The sequence below is a fragment of the Trichoplusia ni genome, chromosome 8 (genome assembly GCF_003590095.1).
Source record: "Trichoplusia ni isolate ovarian cell line Hi5 chromosome 8, tn1, whole genome shotgun sequence".
NCBI classification, from domain to species: domain Eukaryota; kingdom Metazoa; phylum Arthropoda; class Insecta; order Lepidoptera; family Noctuidae; genus Trichoplusia; species Trichoplusia ni.
In genome coordinates this window covers 3,982,056-4,008,719 of record NC_039485.1, presented here as the reverse complement: position 1 = coordinate 4,008,719, position 26,664 = coordinate 3,982,056, and the positions used below count along the sequence as shown (strand labels likewise).

Sequence of the window (26,664 nt, the reverse complement as noted above, 5' to 3'; positions counted from 1 at the left end):
TACTTTGAAGAGCTATGCAGTATTGATATCAAAATTGATATGACATCGCCAGCAATGTACACTCACAAGATATTTATGTCACCGTCGATATGTATATCTATCTATCGCTTACTGACGGAATGAGAAGCTGTAGGTTCGTACAAAAGCACAGACAAGTCTTTGAGGAAAACCGGCACAAACAAAACATGTTACCTTTGTGTAATACATTGTGTTGCTATGTGATTCCGGATGACTGATCATGGCTCGATGACGTCATAATGACATTTTGAGAACCAGTTTTTGCTTTTAAAATACGTCACAAAAAACATAGTTATGTTCTTAAGGTTAAGGAAAAACTCTGATGTTTTGAGTTTGCGAGCTGACTTTTATTTTGCAAATACCAATAATCAACATCAAGGTTTCAATAAAAAAAAAAAAGTGACGAACGAAATCTTTTTGACTTGTGTTTTAAATTGTAGTTGGTATATCCAAATATTAAAGACAACTTCCCAGAAACTACCGGCTTGAAGGCAAATACTTTGAAGAAAATTACTGTCTACAAGGAAATCCAAATAATTATTTCCCGAAGCCATTTCAAATACGTAGCCAATAGGCAAACAGTAACATTGCTATTGAATTCTCAGATATCTCGTAAAAGGTTAGGCGAGCTTTTATAATCAACCCTTTTAAAACTAAAAGCTTTTTCGTATGTTTCTATTTGTCTGTACATCAGCTGCTACTTGTATCAGTACTAGCAAATTCACTTGACATCTCCTGTCAATAAAAATGTATGTATTTGTTTTTACCCAAATAGGAAGCCATTCAATTTGATATGGTTAAATAATAATACAGTCTGATCATAAATGAAGTTTTTATTTTTTTTTAAAGGTGATAGAATAGCTATTCTTTTTTTTAAGAATATTATGAGGCTTGGGAAATCTACTTTATACCGGCGATTGACAATTATTAATCACCACATTAAAAATGGAACGAATATTCTTTTAAGTTTATTTCGTGCATTCGGCGTTTACAGTTTCGTCCGTCATTTGTTTTGAGATTTTGGCGCGATTTAAATCTGCTTTGGGGTTATGCAATAATTATTTACATGTTATTTCTCCGTTGTTTTGTATAAAAGTAGACATTGTGTTATTTTTTTCTGTACAATAGATAATGTATGGAATAATAAACAGTATAATGGAGGCAAAACAAATTTCGGACCTAAAGAATTAAATTACTTAGATGAATAATACAGGTAAGCGAATAAAATTGATTTTATAATATTTTTTATACTTTAGATCGTGGAAGTTGTTACGATAGTTTCAAAATAGGTACTTATCATATTTAAAGAATAAAATTATCAATTCTGTATGATATTTCGAAATTCAAGGTCAATGATCAACGTTGTTGTGTTTACAATATAAATTATATTATTTTATTGCCTATATTACATAAATGAGTTGCGCAAATGTTGTAAAACTATATATTCAACCGTTTTCAAATGGAGGAGTTTCTCAATTCATCTGTTTTTTATTTATAATTTTTGTTGCTTTAGAACCTCGTACTGGTTAAACCATTTTTTTTTAACTTGTAATAACTGTCCTTTGATCCCAAAAAAATTCGTCCAGTTTAGACCACTAGTTTTAATGTAATCTTGCATGTTTTTATCGTAAAAATAACATTCTTGTCAAAAAAAGAACAAATTAGGCGTGAGTCAGAGTCACGACCAATTTTTTGTTTTTATCAGTTATCGATACCTCATAATACAAGCTTTGTTTAGTTTGAGACTAGATAGCGCTGTGTGATATTTGTGGAATATTATTATCGATACTTCTATACTAATATTATAAAGCTGAAGAGTTTGTTTGTTAACTACTGGTTCGAATTGAAAAATTCTTTTTGTTTTGAATAGACCATTTATCAAGGAAGGCTATAGGCTATACAACATCACGCTGCGACTAATAGGAGCGAAGATACAATAGAAAATGTGGAAAAAAACGGTTCAAGATCTTCTTACCACGTGGACGAAGTCACGGGCAACAGCTAGTATTGATATAATCAGTGCCGACGGGCAGCGTGCAGCTAGCGTCACAGTAAAATCAAAGTTACCTTTACAGGAACATCGGAATCGTTTACACATTCTCAGCGCGATTATACGGAGTAGCAATATGACCTGACCCCAGTGCGATTTCCTTATCAAGTTAATAAATTGTTATCTATTATAGGAATATAATAATTAAAGTCACGCGTGTAAAACCTAGCACGTCATTTCTGATTCTATCTAAATGTAGCGGGGGGGGGGGGTGCTTGATAATTATCGTAATTATATGTAGCAACACAAATTGTTATTACTCTGTATTAAACTGTTTTATACAACTCTGGTGACATAAAATTTGCTTCATGCATTTTTAGCATCAAGCAATTAATACACCCAGCGAAGCAGATATTAAATCTTGTCTGATTTTTTGAACCTGTCAAGTGTAACTACTGGGTCAACCAGTTCCAAATTTTATCGCTGTAACAAGCGTTGCTTAACCTCAACCTATATTTTCATTTTATCATATTTGTTGTTATACCGAAAAAGGGGACATTTGAATACAGAATGATGGGGTATCATTCTGTATTCAAATTTCATAGCTACAACAGTTCATATGTGATAGAGCCTAGAGAAGCCAAAGTGTTCTGTCACTAAATCTGTTAGGGAACCCTAAAACCTCTTCCACTCTTCTGTTTAGTGGTAAGAGGTAGATACGTACAAGGTTTGCACGACATAACTACGTACGTCATAGGTAAAATGTAGCTAATGATATCTGGTTCATTGAGGGAATTCCCCGATGTCCATCAAAAGAAACGGATAAGAACGGAAAGAAAACTGCGTGCCGCATGTAAATAAGGAATTTCCCACGTGCAACTTAACCGACAAGAATATAATTAGTTTCAAATAAACTCAGTATGTGATGGGTCCAAATAATGTGTACGATGAATTTCGAGTGATGTTTCTGTGAGCAATATTATGTTTAAAAAAAACACACTTATAAATGCTAACGTTGTTTTGTTTTCAAACAGACGCGAGACAAGCGTCGGTCAAACCAGTTTAGCTAACTTGCCTTGGTTTCTAATATAACACATCGTATACCATATTTTTTGCATTTAAGGCCAGATTTACGGCCAAGTGTATTCCTAAACAAATCAACCGGAAAATGTGTTTAAATAGTGATTTATTTAAAATGCAATAGATTTAGCTAAAAATTATCAAAAATTATCGCTCAACATGACTAATTAATGTCTAAATCATATCTTTTTTATGGCAAAAACTGTAAAAATATTATTCATAAATCGTGTTATTTACATGTGGTTTAATTATTAAATTTACACAACTGTTAATCGTTTATTCCGTTTTATTGTTTTGTACTTTTTCTATGGACGTTGTGTTTTTGTGTGTATTAGTGAGCGTGTAATAAATATAAGTCACGAAACAAAAGGCGATCAGTGTGAGCGTTATGTTGTTGGTAATAGGGTTTTTTATCGTGACGTTCACGGGAAGCGTGTATGGTGTATCTGAAGCGCAGAAATGCAAGGATGAAGGTAATGCTTATTCATCAAATTTATGCAAAACAAAATTAAGTGATAGGATTGTTTTAGACTGTATCAAATTTTTAGAAATATATGAGTATTTAAAACAAGTGTTTACGATAATTTCAAGCCATACAGACAAAATCTCTTTTCAACTTATCAACTAAATATGAAATACTTTTTTTTATAACATAATTTAAAACTATCATTAATTAACTACAAGATCAACACTATTTACTATTTGCTAATACAAAATCGTGCACATTCTGTTCAATATTTACTACATAGATATACTATGTTTATTTCCAGAGTCTTGTCTAAAAAACGAATATTACACAAAAAGCAATCCCATTTGTATAAGAACATGTGCAAATCGAACAGATCCGGTAAGAATTAACTGCGAGCTCTTTACTGGATGCGCTTGCGACGAGGGTTATGTCAGGAAATACGACGACGGCACTGGACCTTGCATAAGAGAAACGAAATGCGGTAAGAAAACACTATAATGTTTATTTATTTTAAAAGGTTTTTGACTAAAAAATCTAAGTAGTCCGTCAGACAGGTTTTCCGAAAATATTGAATACGTATTTTTTATTTCATCAAATCATCAGAAAGCTAGGACTATTCAAAGCACTTAAGGTGATTTGTGGTAGTGGGGCATAGAATATAGAATAGTACTACGTACTTTACGTAGTGGAGGGTAACATCACTTGCTAGTGAAGTGTACTGGTAAGTGACGTCACACTAAATTTTATTTTACTGTGTTTCCCATTCAATTTTTATTATGAGGTAAAAGAAAGATTGCGTATCCATTTTTTTTTGGAAATCTGTCGACTAAACAGTTTTTTTTGTCAAATATCTAATGGCCAATAATGTTATTATTATTAGCTTTGTAAGAGAAACGTCGTTCTATGCGGTGTATAGCGTTGTCTCGCTTCCACAATGCAACTTTTCACTTGGTGGTGGTAGGCCTTTTCCTAACATTTTCCCAAACTATTGGTGTTGGTTGAATATTTCACAGTGAACATATTATTCTTTAAATGGCAATCTTCACAATCTATATTCGATATTGTTTTAATAGAAGGAAGTCAGGAAGTCAACAAATTATTACTAATTTTAAATAAAACCTGTTTTATTTCTTGTCCTCTACTAATTCATTTAAATTAATTATTCAAAGACACTATTTCGAATTATAAAGTTTTAAAATGTTTATATTTGTATATTAAAATACGATCCAAATCCATTTATTTATTTGTAAAGTTGTTTAAAATTAGAACAAACTTCACTTGGCACGATAGAGGTCTTTCTATGACCGAGTTATGGGCCGAACTGCACGCTAATTTGTATACACGCGTCATTGTTGACTGTATCCGATGACCTTTGACTTGATACCGTTTAAAATGTATTTTATCATTCTCGTTGCGATTGCCTTACTTGAGATTTGTGGTTACATTCGAAATTGTTAGTTGTCAAAACCAGATTATTTTGGTAGATTGGTTACAAATCATCTTCATTGCGGTGGATTTTTTTTTTAATTGAACTGTCTGATCTACTGACCACAATACACACTTCTTTTTTAGCATTTTTTTTACATATACATACATACATATAGCCTAGGACACAATAAACGTGTTTTTTTATTGGTAAAAAATGGTTGTTTGGTGGTTCTCTTAACCGCCTCGCCAAAAACGCTGGGACAAGTCGCGGTTTCGATCCCTGTCTAAAGCAAATCTACTCAATGGAAGCTTGTGCTGAGTGTGTGGTCTTTTGGTAAATGTTTGTGAAAGGCGAAGCCGCTACTTTTTTATTATTTAAGCATGTGTGTCGTGCATTTAAATGTTTCAATTAAGTTTTATCTTTGAAACACGTTGTTCCTTGTCGTGACAAATTAATTTTATCTTTTTAATTGAATATGTCACAACATGCTTTCATGACAGTTTTTATTTTTTTTTAATTCTAAAAAATAAACAAATTGCCGCGGTGGGGTACACGGCAGCTAAACTCAAGTGGAATTGAGCTTTTCACATCTGCCTTTTGGCAAATGAGTTTGGGGCAAAAGCAACCACACATATAGGACAAGGACAAGGACAAGAAAACATCTGGCGGCATGCTCAAAAGAAGCTCGGACAAAAGCCGAAAGAAGCAGGACAAACTCGACTCTTTCGAACGAAACTGGCCTCTGCTAAGACCAAGAAAAATGGAATTAGGGAAAGGAAGCCTTTGACATGTAGTGGGACACAATTAATATTCTTTGATGACTGAATGGTCGTATTTTTTACAAGATTTTTAGGAGGGTTTGCGTTATTAACTATAAAAAAAATATATTGCAGCTACAAATCGCATCTGCCCAAAATATGAGCGTTATACTAGGAAGTCAGTGGGATGTCCAAAGACATGTGGAAATAGACGAGTATCAGCCAGTGCCGTAACATGTCCGCCAAAAAAAGGCTGTATTTGTGACGCGGGCTATGTCAGAAAGTTTGACAATGCTACTGGGTCCTGTATAAGGGCTAGTGAATGCCGTAAGAATTGATTTTATTTTTTTTCACTTACCCATCTGTATCTAAAACGCTATATTTATATAGTTATGTAGAGTTTCTTTTTTTGTTTTTATAAATGCGTTTATTTCTGGAACTTTTGACAAGAGTCCAATTTACCAAGTCTGTCTAGGTAACATTACGCCATGACCAATAGGATGCGGTATAATATCGGTAAAACCGCGGAGCTCAGCTAATCTATTATTAATAATGGAATAGCAAAGCCTTTTAAGGGGACTATCAGTCCTATTTTCTATTAACGAGATTTTTTAAATTTTGAAGACAGTCTGCGTTCTTAAAATTGACTATATGGTCTACTTTATAGTCTTCAATTTTAATGTACGGACTAACCGACTTTACTAACCATGAAAAATCCATTAATTCCAATCAATTTGTTACTTTAGCCAAAATTCCAACTAATTGCGGAGTCAACGAAATACCAACCAGTTGTGATATAAAGTGTTCAACCCAGACGTGCGACAGCCTTTTCTCCAGATATGACTGTCCGAAAACTGAGTGCGAACCTGGATGTATCTGTCGGGATAACTATTTAAGAAATTCTGACAATGTTTGCATATTTTTTGCGGAATGCTTTTCATCTCAACGTACGTATGATAACTGTTTCTTGTATGATTGTCTGGATACATATCTTTTCTTGGTGCAGATTTGATGTTCCGTTCACGTTGAAAAGCAAAATTTGACAAGACACGAATTGATCGGAGCCATAGTCAAACTTTCCAACTTATAACGCAACTATTATTTTATAGATTAGTTGTCCCAGCATACGTTGTTTTTCCATACAAATGAGTTTTAGGGAAAAATAGGGCCAAAAACAGGGCTGTCCTATTCTCAAATACGCACACGAAATTTTAGAGATATCTTTAGGACTGACAAAGTTCTGAAACTCCCAGATCCATTAGTTTATCTCCTATTTTAATCAATCCTTTTATAATAGCTTTAATTTGCGGACCCAATGAAGTAGCATCACAGTGTGCAATGACATGCCCTCCTCAGTCATGTGACAGTATATATACAGAATACATGTGTGCCAAAAAGGGATGCACTCCTGGATGTGATTGCATTGACGGATACCTTAGAAATAGCGAAGGAGAATGTATACCAAGTGATCAGTGTTTTAATGGTAAGCCGAAACCGATATATGTTTAAAAAATCCGACCAGTGTTATACGGAAAATTTAAAATCAGTATTAACCATAGCTAGAAGAAGATTATTGATAGCTTCTCGAATATACCGTGTTATAATAATTAACGTGTATTAAAGCTTTTCTGATTCGAATAAGTCAATTTTTAAAAGACTTTGAAAGTCTAGTTTCTTCCTTCTAGTTTCGGAATCGGAAATATGGAAACTTTAATAGATTCTCTTGTCGGATATTTTGTTACCCAGTAACCAAATTAGATTGTTGAAGATGAAGATGAAAAGATAGTGTTATTTACCACTTGTTTTTGCCTTTCCTTCTGGTCAGACTTAAAACCGATCCCAATTTACTTTGGAAAACTACTTATCATAGAAGGCAGGTCCTTATTGATCCTTTGGTGATGGAACATCTAGGATGCATGATACCTATTAATTTTTAGAGGGTGCCGGATGTAGAGGTGATGCTAATGCAACGCAAGTAGCATGTGGTAGTGCATGTGAGGCAACCTGTGCACAGCCCGATACTGACAGGCCGTGTATCCTGCTTTGTAAAGTTAATGCATGCAAGTGTAACTCAGGCTATATTCTAACTGAAAGCGGTGGAGTTTGTATTAAACCTGAAGATTGTCCGGGTAAAGTTTGAAAGATAATAAAAATTGAAAGAAAAATAATATATCTAAAGATAAGTAATGACATTGAATGGTTTTCAGGAGGAAATCCAACATGTGGTGCAAATAAGACCTATGTAAATTGCAATGTTGGTTGCCCAACTAATTATTGTCCTAGAGATGATGGTCGGGCTATTGTTGCTTGTGACCCACCTTTTCCTTGCCCTGGAGGATGTGCCTGTGAAAGTGGCTATTTGATGTTAAGTGATGAGGATAAACGATGTGTTTTATCTTCCGAATGTCGTAAGTAGCATAATGACATATCACTACTCTCAGAAATCATTAAATAGGTTTTGAAAAACCATGTAAAGCTAAATAAGGTTATTTTTTATTTTAGCGCCAGTTAATTGCACAAGACCAAACGAAGTGTGGGACGCCAACCCAACAAAATGTTTCGATGAACGATGTGGATCCAAATGTGACAATAAAGGTCAATCTGCACCAAGATGTGTATGCAAAGATGGGTTCTTCAGAAATGAAAATGATATTTGTGTTCCCGAATCAGAGTGCCGTAAGTAAGATGATAGAAGCTTAGAAATTCTGTTTTTTTTATAAAAATAGACTTTAGTAACAAATTTAACCTTTACAGCTATACAAACATGTAATGGTGATCCTAATGCTTCATTCAGTACCTGCCTGAGTGCTTGCCCAAAAACTTGTACCAATAAAGACAAGGTACTCATTTGCCCTGCTGTTTGTAGAGGGTCTGGATGTAAGTGCAATCCAGGTTACGTCTTGAATGACGACGGTTTATGTGTTAAACCTGAAGAATGTCCCGGTAAGATATAATTGATTTAGAGTACACATATCTACAATAGATCTAGCTTTAAAGCTAAGATTACTTTGACGCAAAATGAAAAAAAAGGCAATCTTGGAATCTGCTTATTTTGCAGCATCAGAGGGTTGTAATGGTGATCCCAATGCTGAGTTGAGCGATTGCATAACAGCTTGCCCCAGAACTTGTGAGAATCAAGAAGATGATCCATTCTGTCCAATATCCTGCGACGCGGTTGGATGCGTGTGCAAGCCAGAATTCGTATTAAATACCAATGGTTCATGTATAAAACCCGAAGAGTGTATAGGTACAAGAAATGTTTATTTTTATTGACATAATTTATAGACTTTATTTGTGCGCTTTGTTTTTAAATTTGATCATTTGCAGGACCTCGTGGTTGTAACGGTGATCCTAATGCTCAGTTCAGTGAATGCCCCAGTGCTTGTCCAGTTTCCTGCAACAATAAAGAGATAGTCAACTCATGTGCTTCCTCCTGCGAAAGCGCTGGTTGTGAGTGTAAGCCCGGATTCGTGTTGAACGACAATGGTAAATGTGTCAAACCGAAAGACTGTCCAGGTAAACATCAAACTAATTCAACCATGGAATTGAACTTTGGAGTTTTGCTGACATCAACGTTTTTGGTCATAAATTCAAAGCCTTGTTCTAGAACCCATTGCTGTTTCTTGCCCTTCGCATCTATTAAAGTGATAATATATTCTACTTAGAGAATAATTAAATTTCTTTAATTACCATATTATACCTGTAGACATTTTAATTTCAGACAGAGATGCCACTGTGGTTGTGGAACTAAATGTTGATATTTTATAGGTGGTTCACCAAAATGTCCTGCAAACCAAACTTATGTGGACTGTACGGCCTGTGCAACCGATTACTGTACGAGTCTTGAATTACGCGGTCAATTCGCATGTTCTGTAGCATACCCGTGCCCTGGAGGTTGTGTTTGTAGTAACGGATACGCAGCTTTAAGTTATGAAGATCCACGTTGCGTCCTGACTTCAGACTGTCGTAAGTAACTTTTCAGACTTCCATATTAACAACTTTTCCAGTCTAAAATTTTAACGTTTTTTTTCTTTCAGCATCAACGGCCAAATGTCCGAAACCAAATGAAGTGTGGGAAGAAAATCCTTCAGCATGTTATTCGGAAAAATGTGAAAACAGGGACGGTGCTTGTGACGACATTATTAAGAAAATTATTGTTTTCCCAAGGTGTGTTTGTGTCGAAGGATACTACAGAAACAAGGACGGTGATTGTGTACCAGAATCAGAATGTCGTACGTATCGATGTTTTTCTAAATTAATACCTAGCTAAGTTTGGTATATCATTTGGGAATCCTTAAGATAAATTCAAGCTCTCATATATTGTCAACCAGAATATTACTTTGAAAAAATATTTTCTAAAATACTTTTTCAGCTCCTATTGGTTGCAATGGTGATCCCAATGCGATGTTTAGCGGTTGCTTGACTGGATGCCCAAGGACTTGTGAGGATCAAGAAGATGACGAGTTGTGTCCTGTTTCTTGCGACACTGGTGGTTGTGTGTGCAAGCCAGGTTTCGTTTTGAATACCAATGGTTCATGTATCAAGCCCGAACAGTGTACAGGTAAAAAGAAAAGCTTCACTTTAATGTAGCCCGAAACACTCAACAAAGATAACTGGTCCTTTTTCTTCTCGATTTAGACCATTTTATTGTTTGACCATGTTATTGCTCTATCTATTGTTTTTCGTTGACTTTGTTTTCTAATGTCTAATTATTACGCAGGTCCTCGTGGCTGTAACGGCGATCCTAATGCAAAGTACAGCGATTGTCCCAGTCCTTGTCCTGTTTCTTGTGACAATAAAGAGCAAAGTACCACCTGCTCGGGCTGTGGTCCTGCTGGTTGTGAATGCAAGCCCAATCATGTGTTGAACGAAAATGGACGATGTGTCAAACCGAATGATTGTCCAGGTGATTATTGAACTATTTGTTCTAGATTTAAGGTTCAAATTTGCTTGTAGGAGATCTGAGTAAGAGGAAGACGTGGTTTCTTAATGCTGACCTACAGTCTTTAAAGAGGTATTTCTATTTAATATGACAATGACACATACACATAGATACATACTTATAAGGAGTTTCACACACAAATAAGGTTCTAACACAACTACATACTTGTATACCTATAATGTACACATATTACATGGGCTATGAAATATTGTAGTAATTGAAGATGAATATTAAGAAAAATATGTGGTCATTGTCAGATTTCGTTTCCAGGTGGATCACCCATATGTCCAGCAAATCAGACCTATGTCTACTGTACGGTCTGTGCATCTAATTATTGCCCAATAAGTGATAATGTTGGTAGAGGTGCATGTGGTATAGCATATCCCTGTCCTGGTGGCTGTGCTTGCAGCAGCGGCTATTTGCAATTAAACTATGAGGATAAACGTTGCATCTCATCTTCAGACTGCCGTAAGTATTTATTATTATTGGAAAACATATACTTCTAGTTATCACAATTGCTTCTGAATTGTCCTACAAGCAGTACCCAAATTTGTTAATAATGTCGTAGCTCCAGTTACGTGTACTCGACCCAATGAAATTTGGGATCCGAAACCGTCAAGATGTTATTTGGAATCGTGTCGAGATATAAGAAAGGAGTGTGATTTTGTCGGTGCAGATGAACCAAGATGTGTTTGCAAGGAGGGATATTACAGGAACGACGAAAATGTTTGCGTTCCAGAGTCAGAATGCCGTAAGTGCTATGAAGCTAAAATATATTTTTTTAAGCTTTTAATAGCAGCTTTAACAAAATACCGGAAATTATTTGTTAATTGATATTTCCAAATTATTCGGAATTTTGATGAATTCTTTCCGTTATTGTATGTTAAGTTTTTCTTTCTAAACATCTTATTGTTTTGCAGCACCCATAAGTTGCTTAGGTGATCTTAATGCAACGTTCAGCTTATGTTTGTCTGGTTGTCCTAAAACTTGTACTAATAAAGACGATGACATTTTTTGTACCGCTGACTGCAAGGGATCTGGATGCACTTGCAAACCGGGATACGTGTTGAATAACGATGGATTATGTATCAAACCTCAAGATTGTCCAGGTACATTTAACGATATACGTATTTTATCACTTGTAATACATAGCTATTGTGAGAATGATTCATTATTAAATGATGTAACGGTTTACTCACGCGTATTTATCGGGGTAACCCGACTAGGACTCCGGTTGGGTCCGAAACTAGTCGGTCTACCCCGATAAATACGCGTGAGTAAACAGTTACATCATTTATTAACTTGTAATACTGTCCTAAGAATGAAAATTTTATTTAAAATGTTTTTAAAGGATATACTTGTTAATTATCACTGACAGTATACTATCGTTTTAGACTTCTATTGTCTCGATCTCGTAGTGTAAAACATTGACTTTTTGACATCCCTGATGACATTAATAATTCCAATAGCAATTGAATGAATATAATTAGTGTTTTCCACTACCTATAGATCTAAAAAGGTTTAGAATAAAGCTGCGTAGATTCGTCACTAGTAGTTTAATTCTAGTCTTGTATTATACCCAAAATGAGGTTCTTCGCTCTCGAGGGTCTTCGCTCAGTAACGAATGACCACAATAATGACTAGAAATGGATTATCCCTGTTTTATACCAATTCATTCATGTTATTTTATATTCCAGCTGACCTCAAATGTAACGGGGACCGTAATGCAACATTCCAAAGTTGTCCGAGCTCGTGTCAGGCTTCTTGTGATGCCCCAGATCAGAGCGGAGCTTGTAGCGAAGTTTGTGCACCAGAGGGATGTGCCTGTAAACCGGGATATGTCCTATCACAGCAGGATGGTGGACAATGTATTCAGCCGACAGACTGTCCAGGTAAAGAACATTTTGGATCTATTCGCTTAACATCTTTTCGTGTCAATGGTGACAAGTTTTGCAGACATTTACAAGGAGTTCTTTGTGACTTATAAGTAACTTTACAATGATTGCTGTAGTGGCGTTACGGATCTGAAAACGGATCAGTATGCACGACGAGTAAATGTTGATTTACTATTGCAAGCACCTTTATATCGATACCACAGGTCGATGTTTAAGTGATTACAATATTTTTAAAGTAAACATTCCGAAAGTACCTTTATGTGATGGTTACATCACTAATTTATTTCGCTCGCTAGCGTTGAATCAACATTCTATTTTTAATAATTTGTGTTTTTATTGTGTCTAGATGGAATACCTAAATGTCCAGAAAATGAATTGTACGAGTTTTGCAAGACTAATTGTTCAACGGACTTCTGCCCACAAAACGACAGCCTTTCGGCTACTTCGTGTAACTATGTTTTCCCTTGCCGCGGCGGCTGTGTTTGTAGAGAGGGATTCTTGAGACTAAGTAACGAAGATCCACGTTGTGTCGCGTTAGCAGAATGTCGTAAGTATATGCATTGTTATGAGATTATTGATTAAAATAATCTGGCTATTGGGCAGGTTGAATCTCAAAGGGATAGGTAAAAGATCAGATATTGGCACGTCGTTGAAAGATCAAGCAGTGTGAGGGCAAGAGCTACTGGAAGTCTCGTTATTTTTCTGAAAAATGCAAATTTAATTCTAGTTTACATACGCGTATTTGTCCTTACTAATGAGCTGACACGGCGGGGTCGCGAGTGTTCTCACGAGAGAACATCATCAGTTCTACTAAAACTGGTTTGGCAATCCCTATAAATACGCGTGAGTAAACCGTTGAAATGTTTTAATTTTTATTTAGCACCAGTGGAGTGTACCAGACCAAACGAAGTGTGGGATCCTAATCCACCGGTCTGTTTACGTGAGAGATGTGAAGAAATGAACACAGAATGCAACTTCCCGATTCTACAATCATCAAAGTGCGTCTGCATACCTGGTTACTTCAGGAACGAAAATGACATCTGTGTCCCAGCTCCTGAGTGTCGTAAGTTGTTTTACTTAATTTTATTGTCTGTCTACAAATATCTTACTGGGAATATCATATGCTACGCTAGATTTAAGGGTTCCGTACCCTAATGCAGTGAATCCTTCTGTCAGGCTTCGCTGTCTAACAGTCCGTCTGTTACGCATTTTCTGTTGACGCTGGTTTCTGCAAGGGTTCGTAGGATCCTAAATTTTTATGCTTGCGGCTCTTTCAGTGTCGCGATTCATAGTTGCACTTGTTTCTATTTAAGTCAAACGAAATAATTTCGACGCGTCCGAGATAAGTTCGAGTTTGTGGTTCAATACCTTGAACCCTTACCCTTCTTATAACATATCTAAATTCCCAGATCGCAAAATACTAGCCTCACAGTATATTTCTATTTTCAGCAACAAATGGGTGTAAAGGTGATCCCAATGCATCATTTAGAGATTGCCTCAGTGATTGTCCATTGACGTGCGCTAATAAAGACCTTGACATCGCCTGCATCGAAGTCTGTCGGCCGGCTGGCTGTGTGTGTAATCCTGGATACGTGTTGAGTGATATTGACGGCATTTGTATTAGGATCGAAGACTGTCCAGGTAAAAAAAAATGGCAGTACGACAATCTCCAGAACAATTATTTTTAGGTTTCTCTTGTCGTCTCATACCTACAAGAAGTGGTGTCTTACGTGTGATAGAACATTTAACACATTTGCCCTTATAGAATTTAGTACTGAATAGTGAAGCATGGGATCCTTCTTAGTTTCCTTCCGGTTTTAATTTCAGCTGAGTCTCAGTGTAATGGAGATCGCAACGCAACGTTCCAAACCTGCCCTAGTTATTGCCGTGAAACTTGTGACAATCCAGAGGGCAAAGGTATTTGTCCTCAAGCTTGTGCTCCAGATGGATGTATATGTAAACTGGGATTCGTACTAACTCAAGAAATAGACGGCAAATGTATTGACCCTTCTGATTGCCCAGGTGAGGTATTTCAAAGTATTTATTTTTTTATTTGTAAGTTTGTATTTTTCGACTGGTAACATAATTATTTCAATAAATGTTTGGGACTTCCTTTGCAGCAAGGGGGTACTACAGACTAGGAAAATTACACACAGTTTATATACTAAACTAACGAGGAACTTTAATTTTCATCTACAGGAGGATCTCCAACTTGTCCAGTAAACGAAGAATATGTGAATTGTAAAGTGTCGTGTCCCAGTAATTACTGTCCTACTGTTTTTGATGATAGTTCCAGCCTTGTCATCTGTGATCCAATTTTCCCCTGCAAAGGCGGTTGCGTTTGTAAAGAAGGATATTTGAGATATAACCAAACGGATGACCGGTGTGTTCCGGTTACTGAATGTCGTAAGTATTGCTTAATGTAGATTTTAGCTGAAGGCAAAAAAGGGACCACCAGAAAGTTGCTTTTTCATTAATTTTGGTGACGTGTAAACGCAATCTTTACTCGGTGAGAAAAAAAATGACAGAAGAAAAAAAACAAAATTTTGAAGGTCTGCTAAGCTGAGTCCAATATTAGTTTTGATAATGATGTATGAAGATGAATGACAAAATTTTCAATGAACCAAATCTCCAATCCAAAATACCTGCTTTTCAGCCCAAATCGAATGTACGAAACCTAACGAAGTATGGGAACCAAATCCACCAAAATGTCTACGTGAGAGATGTGACAGTAGGAACATAGAATGCGACTTTCCTATTCAACAACCACCAAGGTGCATCTGTAAACCTGGTTACTATAGAAACCAAAATGACATTTGTGTTCCAGCTTCAGAATGCCGTAAGTTCTTTTTTTTCCTTTTTAATTACGACCCCCGCAGTAAGAAATTTTAATCGGTCAAATGCAAAGATACACTCAGACTCGGAACATGATTGTCCTATGTGGTGATCGGACCCGCAACATGTCGCGTAGTGAAAGTAGTACTAGTATTTAAGTTTTATATTGTTTAACGTTAAGTGTGAATCTATTTGGTTATGTTGTTCAATAGGATTTTCTTTTGGGAAAATCATTGTTTGTCTTTCGGACCCTTAAAAGATGGGAAATGCTTTATGTAGAAAATTACCCGTATATGGAAAACATTTTTTGACAAGCCGCTATTTTTTTGGACACTGAAACGCTTCCGCGGAAATGATAATGAATGAATTCAAAAAACGCCTTAACTACCTTGAGTTATTTAACGTAGATTTTTACTATTCAAAACGGTATTCTCAAGCTAAAAAAGATTAATAGTCGCTTGCATTTTAAAGATACTGCAATTGAATTACTGCGACGCTTGGACACTGATCCGCATTACCATATTTTTCATTTGAATTTTTTCAGTTCAAGCCAAGATTACAATCGTGAATTTTCTTCCTACTGTTTTTAACATTTTATAATTTTCTTGAAGTTTATTTTTCAATAATACATTTTTAATTAAAACGACAGAATTAGAAGACAGAGTTTCGGTAGTTCTTTATTGTACTATTTAGATTGAAATTAATTAAATCAAACCACTTCGAAGACAAATTGAATATTTTTGTTTCTACCGCCTTCAGAGTATTTAAATGAGAAATGCGTTGTGTCTAACTATTGTTTGAAGAATTTGAAATCCCAACAGGTACCTACCTATGTATATCGAACCTCTTTGTTCGAATGCCTTTGAGCGAATAACACGAAACTGAAAAGTGGAAATAAATCCCGGCTTTTTGAAAGGAAATTCGATGGCTTAGTCGGAAACCCAAGTGAAACAGGTTTCTTCTACTTAAGTTAATGTAATAGAAATATTTTTCCGGTGGATTACTTTGTACCTTTACTTTATTTACGGATCAATTTCGATTATTTTCAGTCTAGTCTTTTAAATTTTCTTGAAATACACGAAGATAATTATGTGACGTACAAAACAGCTAAACAAAAAGCGACAAGCTCGCATTAGCATCCTAATAACGGCTATTTGAATTTTTATAAGGCCCCGAGGTGTGTGGGGATTACTATTTAAGACAAAAAAACAAGCATTCGCTTATCAAATGTTTTCATCACAACAAATCCTTCTATAAAATGTATAACAATTTCATCTTCTGCTATCTTACGTCAACTGGCTAGCAAACGACTTTCAATAGGGATTCCGTTGAGTCGTTCCTAACTGGTTCTTAAGCAGACACGGCAAACTCAATCAGGCTTCTAAGCGAGGTTTTAACATTCAAAGAGGCTATTTTGAATTTGTTTGTAACGATTAATTATTCAGAGTTAGGGATGACATGATTTTCTCTAAGTTGAAAATGTTTTAAGCGGAGATTTCGTTCCGTAATTTATGAGATAGCTTGCTTTCTATTTACAAGTAATGTGTTTATTTACGCCCCTTTTTAGCCTGTGACAGTGTTTTCTGGCGTCTTTTTAGACTTAAAACCAATTATAAGTTTTTTTGAGTTTCAATTCATATTTACTTGTTGGTTTTATTGTTTTTTGTTGTCTGATTTATTAGATGAATTGTTCCATAAATTCATGTAAGAACAATATAATTTTCTTTGACGCAGGTGGCTTTTTGGTAAAACATAATACCTACCTAGATAGTGTTATGAATAATTAACATTTTAATGCAAAAGGGCTGCATCTAAGTATCTAAATGGCTACCATTAACAAGATACCTTCATAAGTGAATTCTAAATAGAGTTTCTGAAGATAAACCAACTAAGTGTTTCAAATAAACTTTAAGTGATTCGTAGACGAGTTAACGAATTATTATATATTATTTTATTCTCAAACGGATAGAAAAAGTAACTGACAGAGGTTCGTAAGTTAACATGCGTCTTTTACAAATGAAATTGTCAAGTATATGAAAATAACAACATTCATTTATTTGGGAAAATCGCGCACCATTTTATAGTTTGCTTACTTATCAATATAATGTATTGATAATTGGTATGTATGGTGTTACAATATTTTTTTTCCCACAAGAAGTTTTAAAATGGTTATGGTGGACACGGAAACTGTATACCGGGATCGTTCGATCCATGGCCTTATACGGCGCCCCAATTTGGGGAAATAGCCTGACGGTCCGCAAAGCTGCTTTGCTACAGAATCCTCAGCGTGCGTTGGCCGTCAGAGTTATAAGGGGGTATCGCACGATATCAGGGGAAGCGGCGACACTCCTCGCACAGACGCTGCCCTGGAAGTTTGAGGCAAGAATATTAGCACAGCTCTACGCGTGGCGAAGCCAAGATGAAACCCAGAGCAACGAGCTATCTTTTAGGGAAAGGAGGGAGGAGTTGCGAATGGCGGCACTGACAGACTGGTTATATAGCTTACAGAGTCCCACCGCTGGGCATGAACTCATAGCTGCCATCCGCCCCGTCTTCTGGGACTGGTTGGAGCGGCGGCATGGAGCTCTTACATACCGACTGACACAGGTGCTGACCGGCCATGGCTGTTTCGGTACCTGTGTCGGATCGGACGTGAGCCAACAGGAGAGTGCCACCACTGTGGGGCCCCAGAGGACGATGCAAAGCACACTTTGCTGGTCTGTCCGGCGTGGGCAAACAATAGGCGCGACCTAGTCGCAAACATTGGCGAACCGGCTCTGTCACTCACAGATGTGATTTCGGCCATGGTACGGAGTGAGTGCGCCTGGCAGGCAGTAGCAGACTACTGCGAAAACACCATGGCGACCAAGGAAGCTGCGGAACGCGTGAGGGAATCGTCAAGCGATATCCCATCGCGACGCAGACGTCCCAGGCGGCAACGACAAAACGACCTACGGCCACCGTAAGGTCGGGCCTGCGGGTGGCAGGGAGGGCACCCTGACACTCGATCAGCCAGCAGGCCAAGAAGGAGACGGGCGCGTCGCTCTGCGCACCCGTTCTTATGAGGAGTGAGGGGTGGGCTTTTTACACCCATCCCTTGAGAAGGAGTCCAAAGGACTAGAGCCAGCCAGAGTCGCGCAGAGTATGTGCGAGCGATCCCATGACTCTGGCTAAAGCAGTAGAAGGGGTGGCTTGGCCCGGGGTGTTTTTAGTCGGTGGAAGTCCGACATATCCCCACGTCGTGCCCTCGACGTGGGTTGAAGACATTAGCGTTTCACCCCGGAAAAAAGTGGTGGACACAAAATTACAATACTTTCGATGTGATAATGTACCTTTTTTTTCAATTTTAACTCTACAATTCCTGGCTATAGCTATAGCTATTATTAAGTAACTTTACGATGAAGTCACATAAGCATAGTATGGCAAATCTAAACCCACAACTTTATTCAGACTAGCCATATTATTATCACGTCAGTCATGACCTACACCATTATATGCATGACGTAGAATATTCCACTCACACATCATCAACATTATTTATAAAAAAATACCCGAGACCACGCTACGATTAAATTGTAAGGACCTAAATAATAGTAACATCTGACTCATAATTCAGTTGAGTTTATTGTTTCTCTTCTACACTTAGTTTACGACTGTATATTATAGTGGCAATTCATTGTGTGGAGGTGTCATAATGTTTACAAATATCTTTGTGCTTAGTTTTGTTGGGCTCACTGAATGTTTAGGAAAATTTTCTGAAGCTCGTGGCTGGATGTTCAGAGCCGTATTATCCATAAAGCACTGTAGGCCAGTGCCTAGGGGCCCAGCACTCCAGATGAAATAAAAAAAATGAAACCACGGTAGAAGCCCACTTGACACTATGCATCTTAAAAAAAAGCTCGATAATTTTTTCACTGAATGAAAATAACTTGAACCAAGGGGTCCCCACTCCTTTGTTGCCTCAAGGCCCCTGGGCCCCCTAGAACCGGCCCTGTGGATGTTGGCTATGACCAGCAAAAACTTTCTCCTTTAAACGTTGTCATATAAGGCCAAGGTGTTACATAACTCAATACCAGAAGTTTTTCAAAATCGGTTCCGACGTTTGAGCGCGATGTGGTATCAAACTACAATATTTTTGTATAAATAGTATCAGTGTGATGATTTATATTTTAATCCGTACCGGAGACGAAGACTTTTGACGAAGCGAAACGACACAATACACTGTATGCCGGCTCTGTTGTAAAACTCCAGTCTAACTTTAAGAGGTGATGTTATACTAAGAACAATTAATTAAGTTCATCAAAAACCTTAAAAAAGAAGGAGCTATTCAATTCATCTGTACTTTTATATGTTTGTTATCTCAGAATCTCGGATTGGATGAACCGATTTTGAAATAGCTGTCATTTGGTCTGATGAAGGCTCGAAAGCTTTATTTGAAGAAGGTTGTATTTTTTTGTTGTAAAAAATATTAACTTTTTTGTTTTTTGAATACATTTGTTTAGCAATGGATTATCTTCGAAAAATGTTTTAACGACTATTATTACTCGCACATTATGTTCATAAACTGTCAATGCCATTTTTCCCATTCGACGTCATTGTAAATGTACAAGTACAATATTACAATAGCTATAGATACAATTAATACAAACGCTAATGACCTTCGCTTTAGCAGTCTAAATATCTAGTATAAAGATGAAGGATTCTGAAGTATTTGGAAGGATTTGAGCTTTTCTTTAAGTAAATAAAATCCTTTATTGTATATAGAAAAACTAGCTGTTGCCCGCGACTTCGTCCCCGTGGGTAGAAGATATAAGTTATGATTTATACCTGCCCTGTATTTTTCACATTTTCCATTGTATCTTCGCTCCTATTAGTCGCAGCGTGATGGATTATAGCCTAAAGCCTTTCTCGATGAATGGTCTATTCAACACAAAAATAATTTTTCAATTTGTACCAGTAGTTCCTTAGATTAGCGCGTTCAAACAAACAAACTCTTCAGCTTTATATATTAGTATAGAAGTATAGATATAGAAGTATAGATATAGAAGTATAGATAAACGTTGTGTAGTGAATATTAGCAGTATAACAACTAAGTCTTAAATAATGATACATCGCAATTAAATTAATATTTTCAAATGTGCTAGTATATTATTTTGTGACAAGTGACGTGGCCTTGATTTGTCAGTTCAATATTTTTGGCTCGAAAAAAGGCCCTGCTCAGGTTATTAAAGCTTTTTTCTCTATTTTCTTTTACAAGGCTTCTGCTAATACAGGTAAATATTTCGTATTACGGCCCAAATAACAATTACTCAGCGGTAAAATCCAATCAAACAATGATGTCATTACGATAATTTTAGTTATATATTTTTAATGAAAAACACGAACAAATTAATAATTAACTTTTGTTAAATTAATTTAGTTAATTACCGTTTGTATTCATTTTTGGAGGCTTAACAGGAATTACGGTTTGATCTGATTGGACTTTTATTATTTATATTACCATTTTAATAATATTTGCAATTATGAAATGCCCTACGGCTTTTGCAATTAAAAATAATTTAATCAGGCGTGATATTAAAAAAAACGTATGGCAATTCTGTTTTTTGTGTGCAAATAGTGTTATAAAAAGTTACTCACGTTAATTATGTACATTAATGTAAAGAAAAAATGACAGTAAAAAATTTAGATATTGATCTGTCTTACAATCTTAAACCGAAAGCTCGTATAGTTTTTCCCGGTATTATAATATAATTGTGATGCAACTCGTAAAAAGACCTCTTCCACAACTTATGATTATTACACGCTTAATAAAACATCATGTTATTTAAATTAAATTAGACTATCTTTTTCTCTTACCTTAAAATAAGTTGGGGTCAATGTTTCGTGGTTTCTTCTACATTATGTTTGCCAGCTGTCATCTCCACATTATATTTCTTTCATGACCAACCTCCTTCACATTATCCATCTTTGTCTATAAATTGAAGGTATTTCTCGTCTCTATAATTCGACCTTTACTGTCGAAATGATATTATTATCAGTTTACTGAAATCTGAGTTTCTATTATTCAGTTCGTTATCAACGGCTTTATAGGCCTCCCGAATGCCTTAATGACAGCTTCTGTAGATGATGGTTGGGATCAGACGGCTTAACTGTCTGAACCAAGGATTTTGGATAGCAGTTACGAGAATTGATTATAAGATTCGTGTTATCTAGTTTTTATTCTTAGTATTGTTATATATTCTTTGTTGATTTTCTGATCATTATAGCCATTTTGTTTATCTAAATAAAATGGAACCATTATGGGAATGGGCCGGGGCGTGGTACCAGGGGCAAGGGTTAAAATCCCAGAAGAACTTTGGGGCTTAATATAGTCTCTTTTTATGTGAAGCTGGACTATGCCAATCGAGTGGAACACTTAATTAAAAGTAATAATCTCTGTGGTGACAAGAAACAGGCAACAACAGAAAATAACTTAAAAAAATGCATAATGTAGGACAAATTGGATAAAAAAATCAAACAATTTTATATATTTCTTTGTTTCACAGCTGCCTCGCAACTGGAATGTGGATTGAACGAAGTAGCGGTCCCCTGCAGGACAATATGCCCGCCACAGAACTGTGAAATAGCATATACGGACTACGCTTGTACCGAGGAGACTAAGATATGTGAGCCAGGATGCGACTGTCTACCAAATCACCTGAGAAACGGTAGCGGGATCTGTGTACCGAATAATGATTGTCCTTGTAAGTAAATTTACGAAGTATACATAATATATATACTTTTTTTTTCACTTATTTTTTCCCCTAAAATATGACTTTACTTAACGGGTACTATATTATTATCCTGACAAACCTGCTCCAAAATCTAGGTATAGTCTTGAGTTTTAAATGAGGTGACTGAACTCATTTCATGAATTAGACTAGGTACAATTTAGACATGGCATGGATACACTGAAAACCTGACCGAAAAATTAGTAAGTGACCCAGTATCCACTTTTTTATTGTTGTAACTATAATATTTCTTTAGCAGTGGGACTGTTCGGGCCATGTCTGCCAAATGCCCACTTCTAATGTGGGCTAAGAGAACATAAGACTGGATTCCCAAAACCATAAGGCTTTTGCTCGGTTTATCACGTATGAGACCCAGGTGTAGAGGTCGTGATGTACTCGAATCCTACATAAGGGACTGGGAAACTTTTTGCCTAGACTCTCTGGAAAGTGGAGTGGACAAAATGGGCTAATAATAATTATATGTTTCAATTAATATTTCTAGAGCCATCTACACCAGTATGCGGTATCAATGAAATAGCTAGAGACTGTAAAACAGTTTGTCCCCCGCAAACTTGTTGGAGTCAGTATGCTTTGTTCAAATGTAAAGACGATATACCTTGTGAGCCTGGATGCGACTGTGTCACTAATTATCTTAGGGATGACAGCGGGAAATGTGTTCCGATTGATAAGTGTCCCCAATGTAAGAACTGTTTTGAAGTTATATTTGAGGTCGAAAAATGTAGATTATAGGGATGACGGCAATCTTTTTTTCAGTGCCTGTCGCGTAGTTTAATGTATAATAATGGGTAATAATACGTATTTTTTACTTGTCCTTCAAACACAAATTGAAACTGAATACAGATTGATGTCACGCCCCCCTCTCCAAAACTTTAAAGCAGTGTCAAGTTCAGTTCTTTAGAAAAAGTAGGTGTCTTATATTTTTCAATTCTAACCGAGGTACTTCATAGCTTTTTTCGTTATATGCCCAGTCGACAGCCCTATTCTAAGAGTTACTGAGTATCAACTTACTTTGCTACCATTTTTTTACTTAAATTAGTCATCAATTAATTTTTAGTCATTATAAAGCCATCTCACTCCATCTCTTCAATCTCAATATTTATTTTACTCCCCAAAAATATAGGCAATCAATTTTTTGTTTTCGTTATTGGTTTTAAACTTCACAAATAAGCTCTTAATATCTGGTCAGTAAAGTTGCTTTTTGTTTATTCAGTATGTTCCGTGTCCACGGAGTGCCGACGCACTTGTTCTTCACCAAACCCACCCAATTGTCCGTACTCACCACCGGAGGAGAACATCAATGGATGCGACTGCAAAATGGGATACGTCCTTTCGGAAATAGGTGGAGAATGCATCAAAATAGAAGATTGTCCAAGTGAGTAGCTCAATAGGTTTGAACAGTTAATTGTATGTAGATCTCCAATAATGCATGTTATACAATCATTGTCCTTAATGTCTTTATTACTCCGTTCCTAAGTTTGATCGCATTGTTCAAACGTAGGTACGTTACTGCATGACTAGCTGAGTTGTATGGATCTCCACTCCAAACCTACTGACTTCGATCCCTGCGTTGGGCAAGTGTGTGACCCACAAATTTTAGCCTGAGTCTGTCTTTATGCATGTGATTTGAGAGTTTGTGAACACTCCTTTGAAGATATAAGAATTTTATTCTTGAATGCAGAAGGTGTATTCAAAATATCTTAACAGCGTAACTGTTGCTTGTCTCAGAAGGCTAATCTACCTACTTACTATAGTGTAACTGATAACCGAATTTCTTTTCAGGTGAATTAGGTTGTAACGGAGATCCGAACGCTAGACCGAAACAATGTCCTTTACCTTGCCCGTCTACTTGCGAGTCACCAGATGCAGTACCTTGTAAAATGATGTGTGATCCCATCGGCTGTGAATGTAAACCAGGATTTATTCTGTCCAATGCAACTGGAGAGTGTGTGTTGCCTAACCAATGTCCAGGTAGGTCCGATGGAGCTTTATGCTCAGTCGTAAATTGAAAATTGGTGTGGAATTTACGAATGTAGTTACGAATGTTACGCAAAAATATTTTAATAACTGTAACTATAATACTGCATAGCAAGCAGGTTTACGCATATATTATCCTAGAAATTTTCGATTTTTGGAAATTAAGTTTCCACGCGATGGTTTTCATAACAGTAGTCAAGACATTTTGGTATTCCTGAAACTTTCTCATAGCATGTTGTCTCTCTTCTCGTTTTAGAAGAGCATTTCTTTCTCCGATCAATTTATCTGTAATATTTGGTACCGCTCGCATTCTAATCGGGAACAAGTATAAAGATAAATATGTTGTCTCATGTGCGTATTAAGTGATTTTTTTAAGAGCAATAAATTTTTAAACCATTTTTCAGGTGGAAATCCCTGTGGAAGTACAGGTCTCTTTGCTTTCTGTAAGAATGAATGCCCTCAAGACTACTGCCCGGTTGACGACAGTAGGGACATTATTGCTTGCGATCCTTCCCCCGAATGTCTTTCAGGCTGCATCTGTGACTTAAACCATAAGAGGAAAAGTTTAACAGACCCCACTTGTGTAGTGTCATCGGATTGCCGTGAGTAAATTTAAAGTTAAATATCTATTTTAGCAGAAAACATTTCTAGGGAATTTTGATTGGAATAGTTGCTGATACTTGTCGCAATTTGATTCGTTTAAACATTTTTACTACAAGAAAGCTAGTAAGTTTTATTTCGTGTAAGTCTGAAATATGTAATTATATTATGAGGTATTTCGAAATTTTGCAAAAAGAGTATGATTTAATTTATGAAAAGAGTAAAAATAACGTCTTTATTAACCGCAATTAGGAATTACAGTTATTGCCTGTAAATAACATTGACAATAATGCCAGTATGATTGAATGTCAGTGAAAAATAAGATGATCAATGCCATTGATGGTCAACATTCTGTGAAAATGAAGCGCAATACTGGATGGGCAATCTCGAGGATTACGCAAAAGCATTTCTTATCATTTAAGTAATAAAGTTCATTCTAATATAGCTCCTGTACCATGCACGAGACCTAATGAGGAATGGAGCGGCTGTCCCTCCGACTGTCTCCAAGAAAGGTGTGAAGACATCCACAACCAGCCAACAGCCTGCAACACTCTCGTATTGAACTGTCAACCTAAGTGTATATGCAAGAAGGATCATTTTAGAAATGCAACGGATATCTGCGTTCCTGTTAAAGATTGTCGTAAGTTCGATTTGATATTGTTATTCAATCTGTGAGTCTCAATCTGTTTGCCGTCATCGAAGTATTTTACGTTAAACTCTGCTTTCTAAAAAACTACGAAGCCGAACTTGATGAAATTTGTATGTAACCAAATTACGACAAATTCAGGCGGAATGGAAAAAAAAATTAACAATATTGGTTCATCAAGTCCGAAGTTACAGACGAATAGAACAGACAAATAAAGGCATGGACTTTTTGTAAAAAAAAAAAAGTAAACACTCTACAATAGCTAAGAGTTATAATTACTTATTATAAACAATCATTATCTGTTCAGGTCTTAAGAGGTTTTTTTTTGTTTACAGCCTGCTGAAGACAACACCTATCAAATTTGTAATCAAAAATTCAAAATAGATAAATAGTGCAACTAACAACTCGTTACAACAACTTACTTACATATTAGCGAAATAAAATAAACTGCTACTGATAAATATATGTCCCGATGGTCAGTGTTTTTATTACCCAGAAATATTATTTATTTACCACAAAAATACAATAAAAGGAAAGGCCTCATGAATCACACAAACACTACTAATTTGTTCCTCAAGTTTTGCGGGGGCGGAGACAAATCGGTCCATCCATCTTACGCAGGTTTTGTTTCGAAAACTTTCGATTATAGTAAGTATGGTCCCTAGTCCCAAATGTGTTATGTTTTTGATAAAATGTTTTATTATATGAATAGCAGTGGGCGCCGATAGAAGGCCGATTTATACCGTTTTGAGGATTTCAGCTGTCGAACTCAATTTTTACTACATATTTGACGTTAAATCTGCAAAGACTTACACTACCACCGAGGCATTTGTCTAGGCTCAACCTTCCACAAAAAAATTAATCTTACAATTTCTTTAAAAATGAATGACTACGTACAAAGGAAAACGCAACGACAAGTAGAGAAAATTATAAAACCTGTCTATTAGGTACAACTTCGCATTTTATGCCTATCTGTTGAGGTCTATACAAAATGAAATCGTCTCTTCGAAATTAATTCCACATAAAGTTTATTTTTATGACAAAGGCAAAAGACAAAATAAAAAGCGAACAGAATTTGATTCTGATATTGTTTAAAAATATAACAGAATTCCAGAACTTGTTATTAATTAAAAATTGAGTAATATCCGATTGCAAAATTTCGGTTATATTTCACTATTTTTGGTAGAAAAAAATCCATCAATCAGATTTGTTAATTTAGAGGGTGGTAAAATAAAAT

The 26,664-nt window shown here is 36.2% G+C and overlaps 1 protein-coding gene across 1 annotated transcript; it reads left to right on the top strand.

Moving 5' to 3' along the window:
* Positions 1-3,214: 3,214 nt before the first annotated feature.
* Positions 3,215-25,900, top strand: LOC113496624 (zonadhesin-like). Its single transcript, XM_026875900.1, has 31 exons — positions 3,215-3,561; positions 3,859-4,038; positions 5,880-6,071; positions 6,491-6,691; positions 7,042-7,227; positions 7,682-7,873; positions 7,952-8,152; positions 8,247-8,420; positions 8,499-8,687; positions 8,803-8,991; positions 9,072-9,260; positions 9,513-9,710; positions 9,782-9,976; positions 10,117-10,305; positions 10,465-10,650; positions 10,957-11,154; positions 11,255-11,437; positions 11,607-11,795; positions 12,384-12,578; positions 12,928-13,128; positions 13,462-13,644; positions 14,031-14,222; positions 14,409-14,603; positions 14,781-14,987; positions 15,238-15,420; positions 21,962-22,159; positions 23,418-23,579; positions 23,987-24,175; positions 24,586-24,783; positions 25,227-25,421; positions 25,763-25,900. Exons 1-31 carry the CDS (start codon positions 3,477-3,479, stop codon positions 25,768-25,770), a joined length of 5,622 nt encoding a protein of 1,873 aa, XP_026731701.1. The 5' UTR covers positions 3,215-3,476; the 3' UTR covers positions 25,771-25,900.
* Positions 25,901-26,664: the final 764 nt, after the last annotated feature.

Coding starts and splice junctions, on each gene's coding strand:
- LOC113496624 (XM_026875900.1), top strand. CDS start 3,477: ATGTTGTTGGTAATAGGGTTTTTTATCGTGACGTTCACGGGAAGCGTG. Junction 14,604..14,780: donor TGACCCTTCTGATTGCCCAG/GTGAGGTATTTC, acceptor TTTCATCTACAG/GAGGATCTCCAACTTGTCCA. Junction 23,580..23,986: donor CAAAATAGAAGATTGTCCAA/GTGAGTAGCTCA, acceptor ATTTCTTTTCAG/GTGAATTAGGTTGTAACGGA.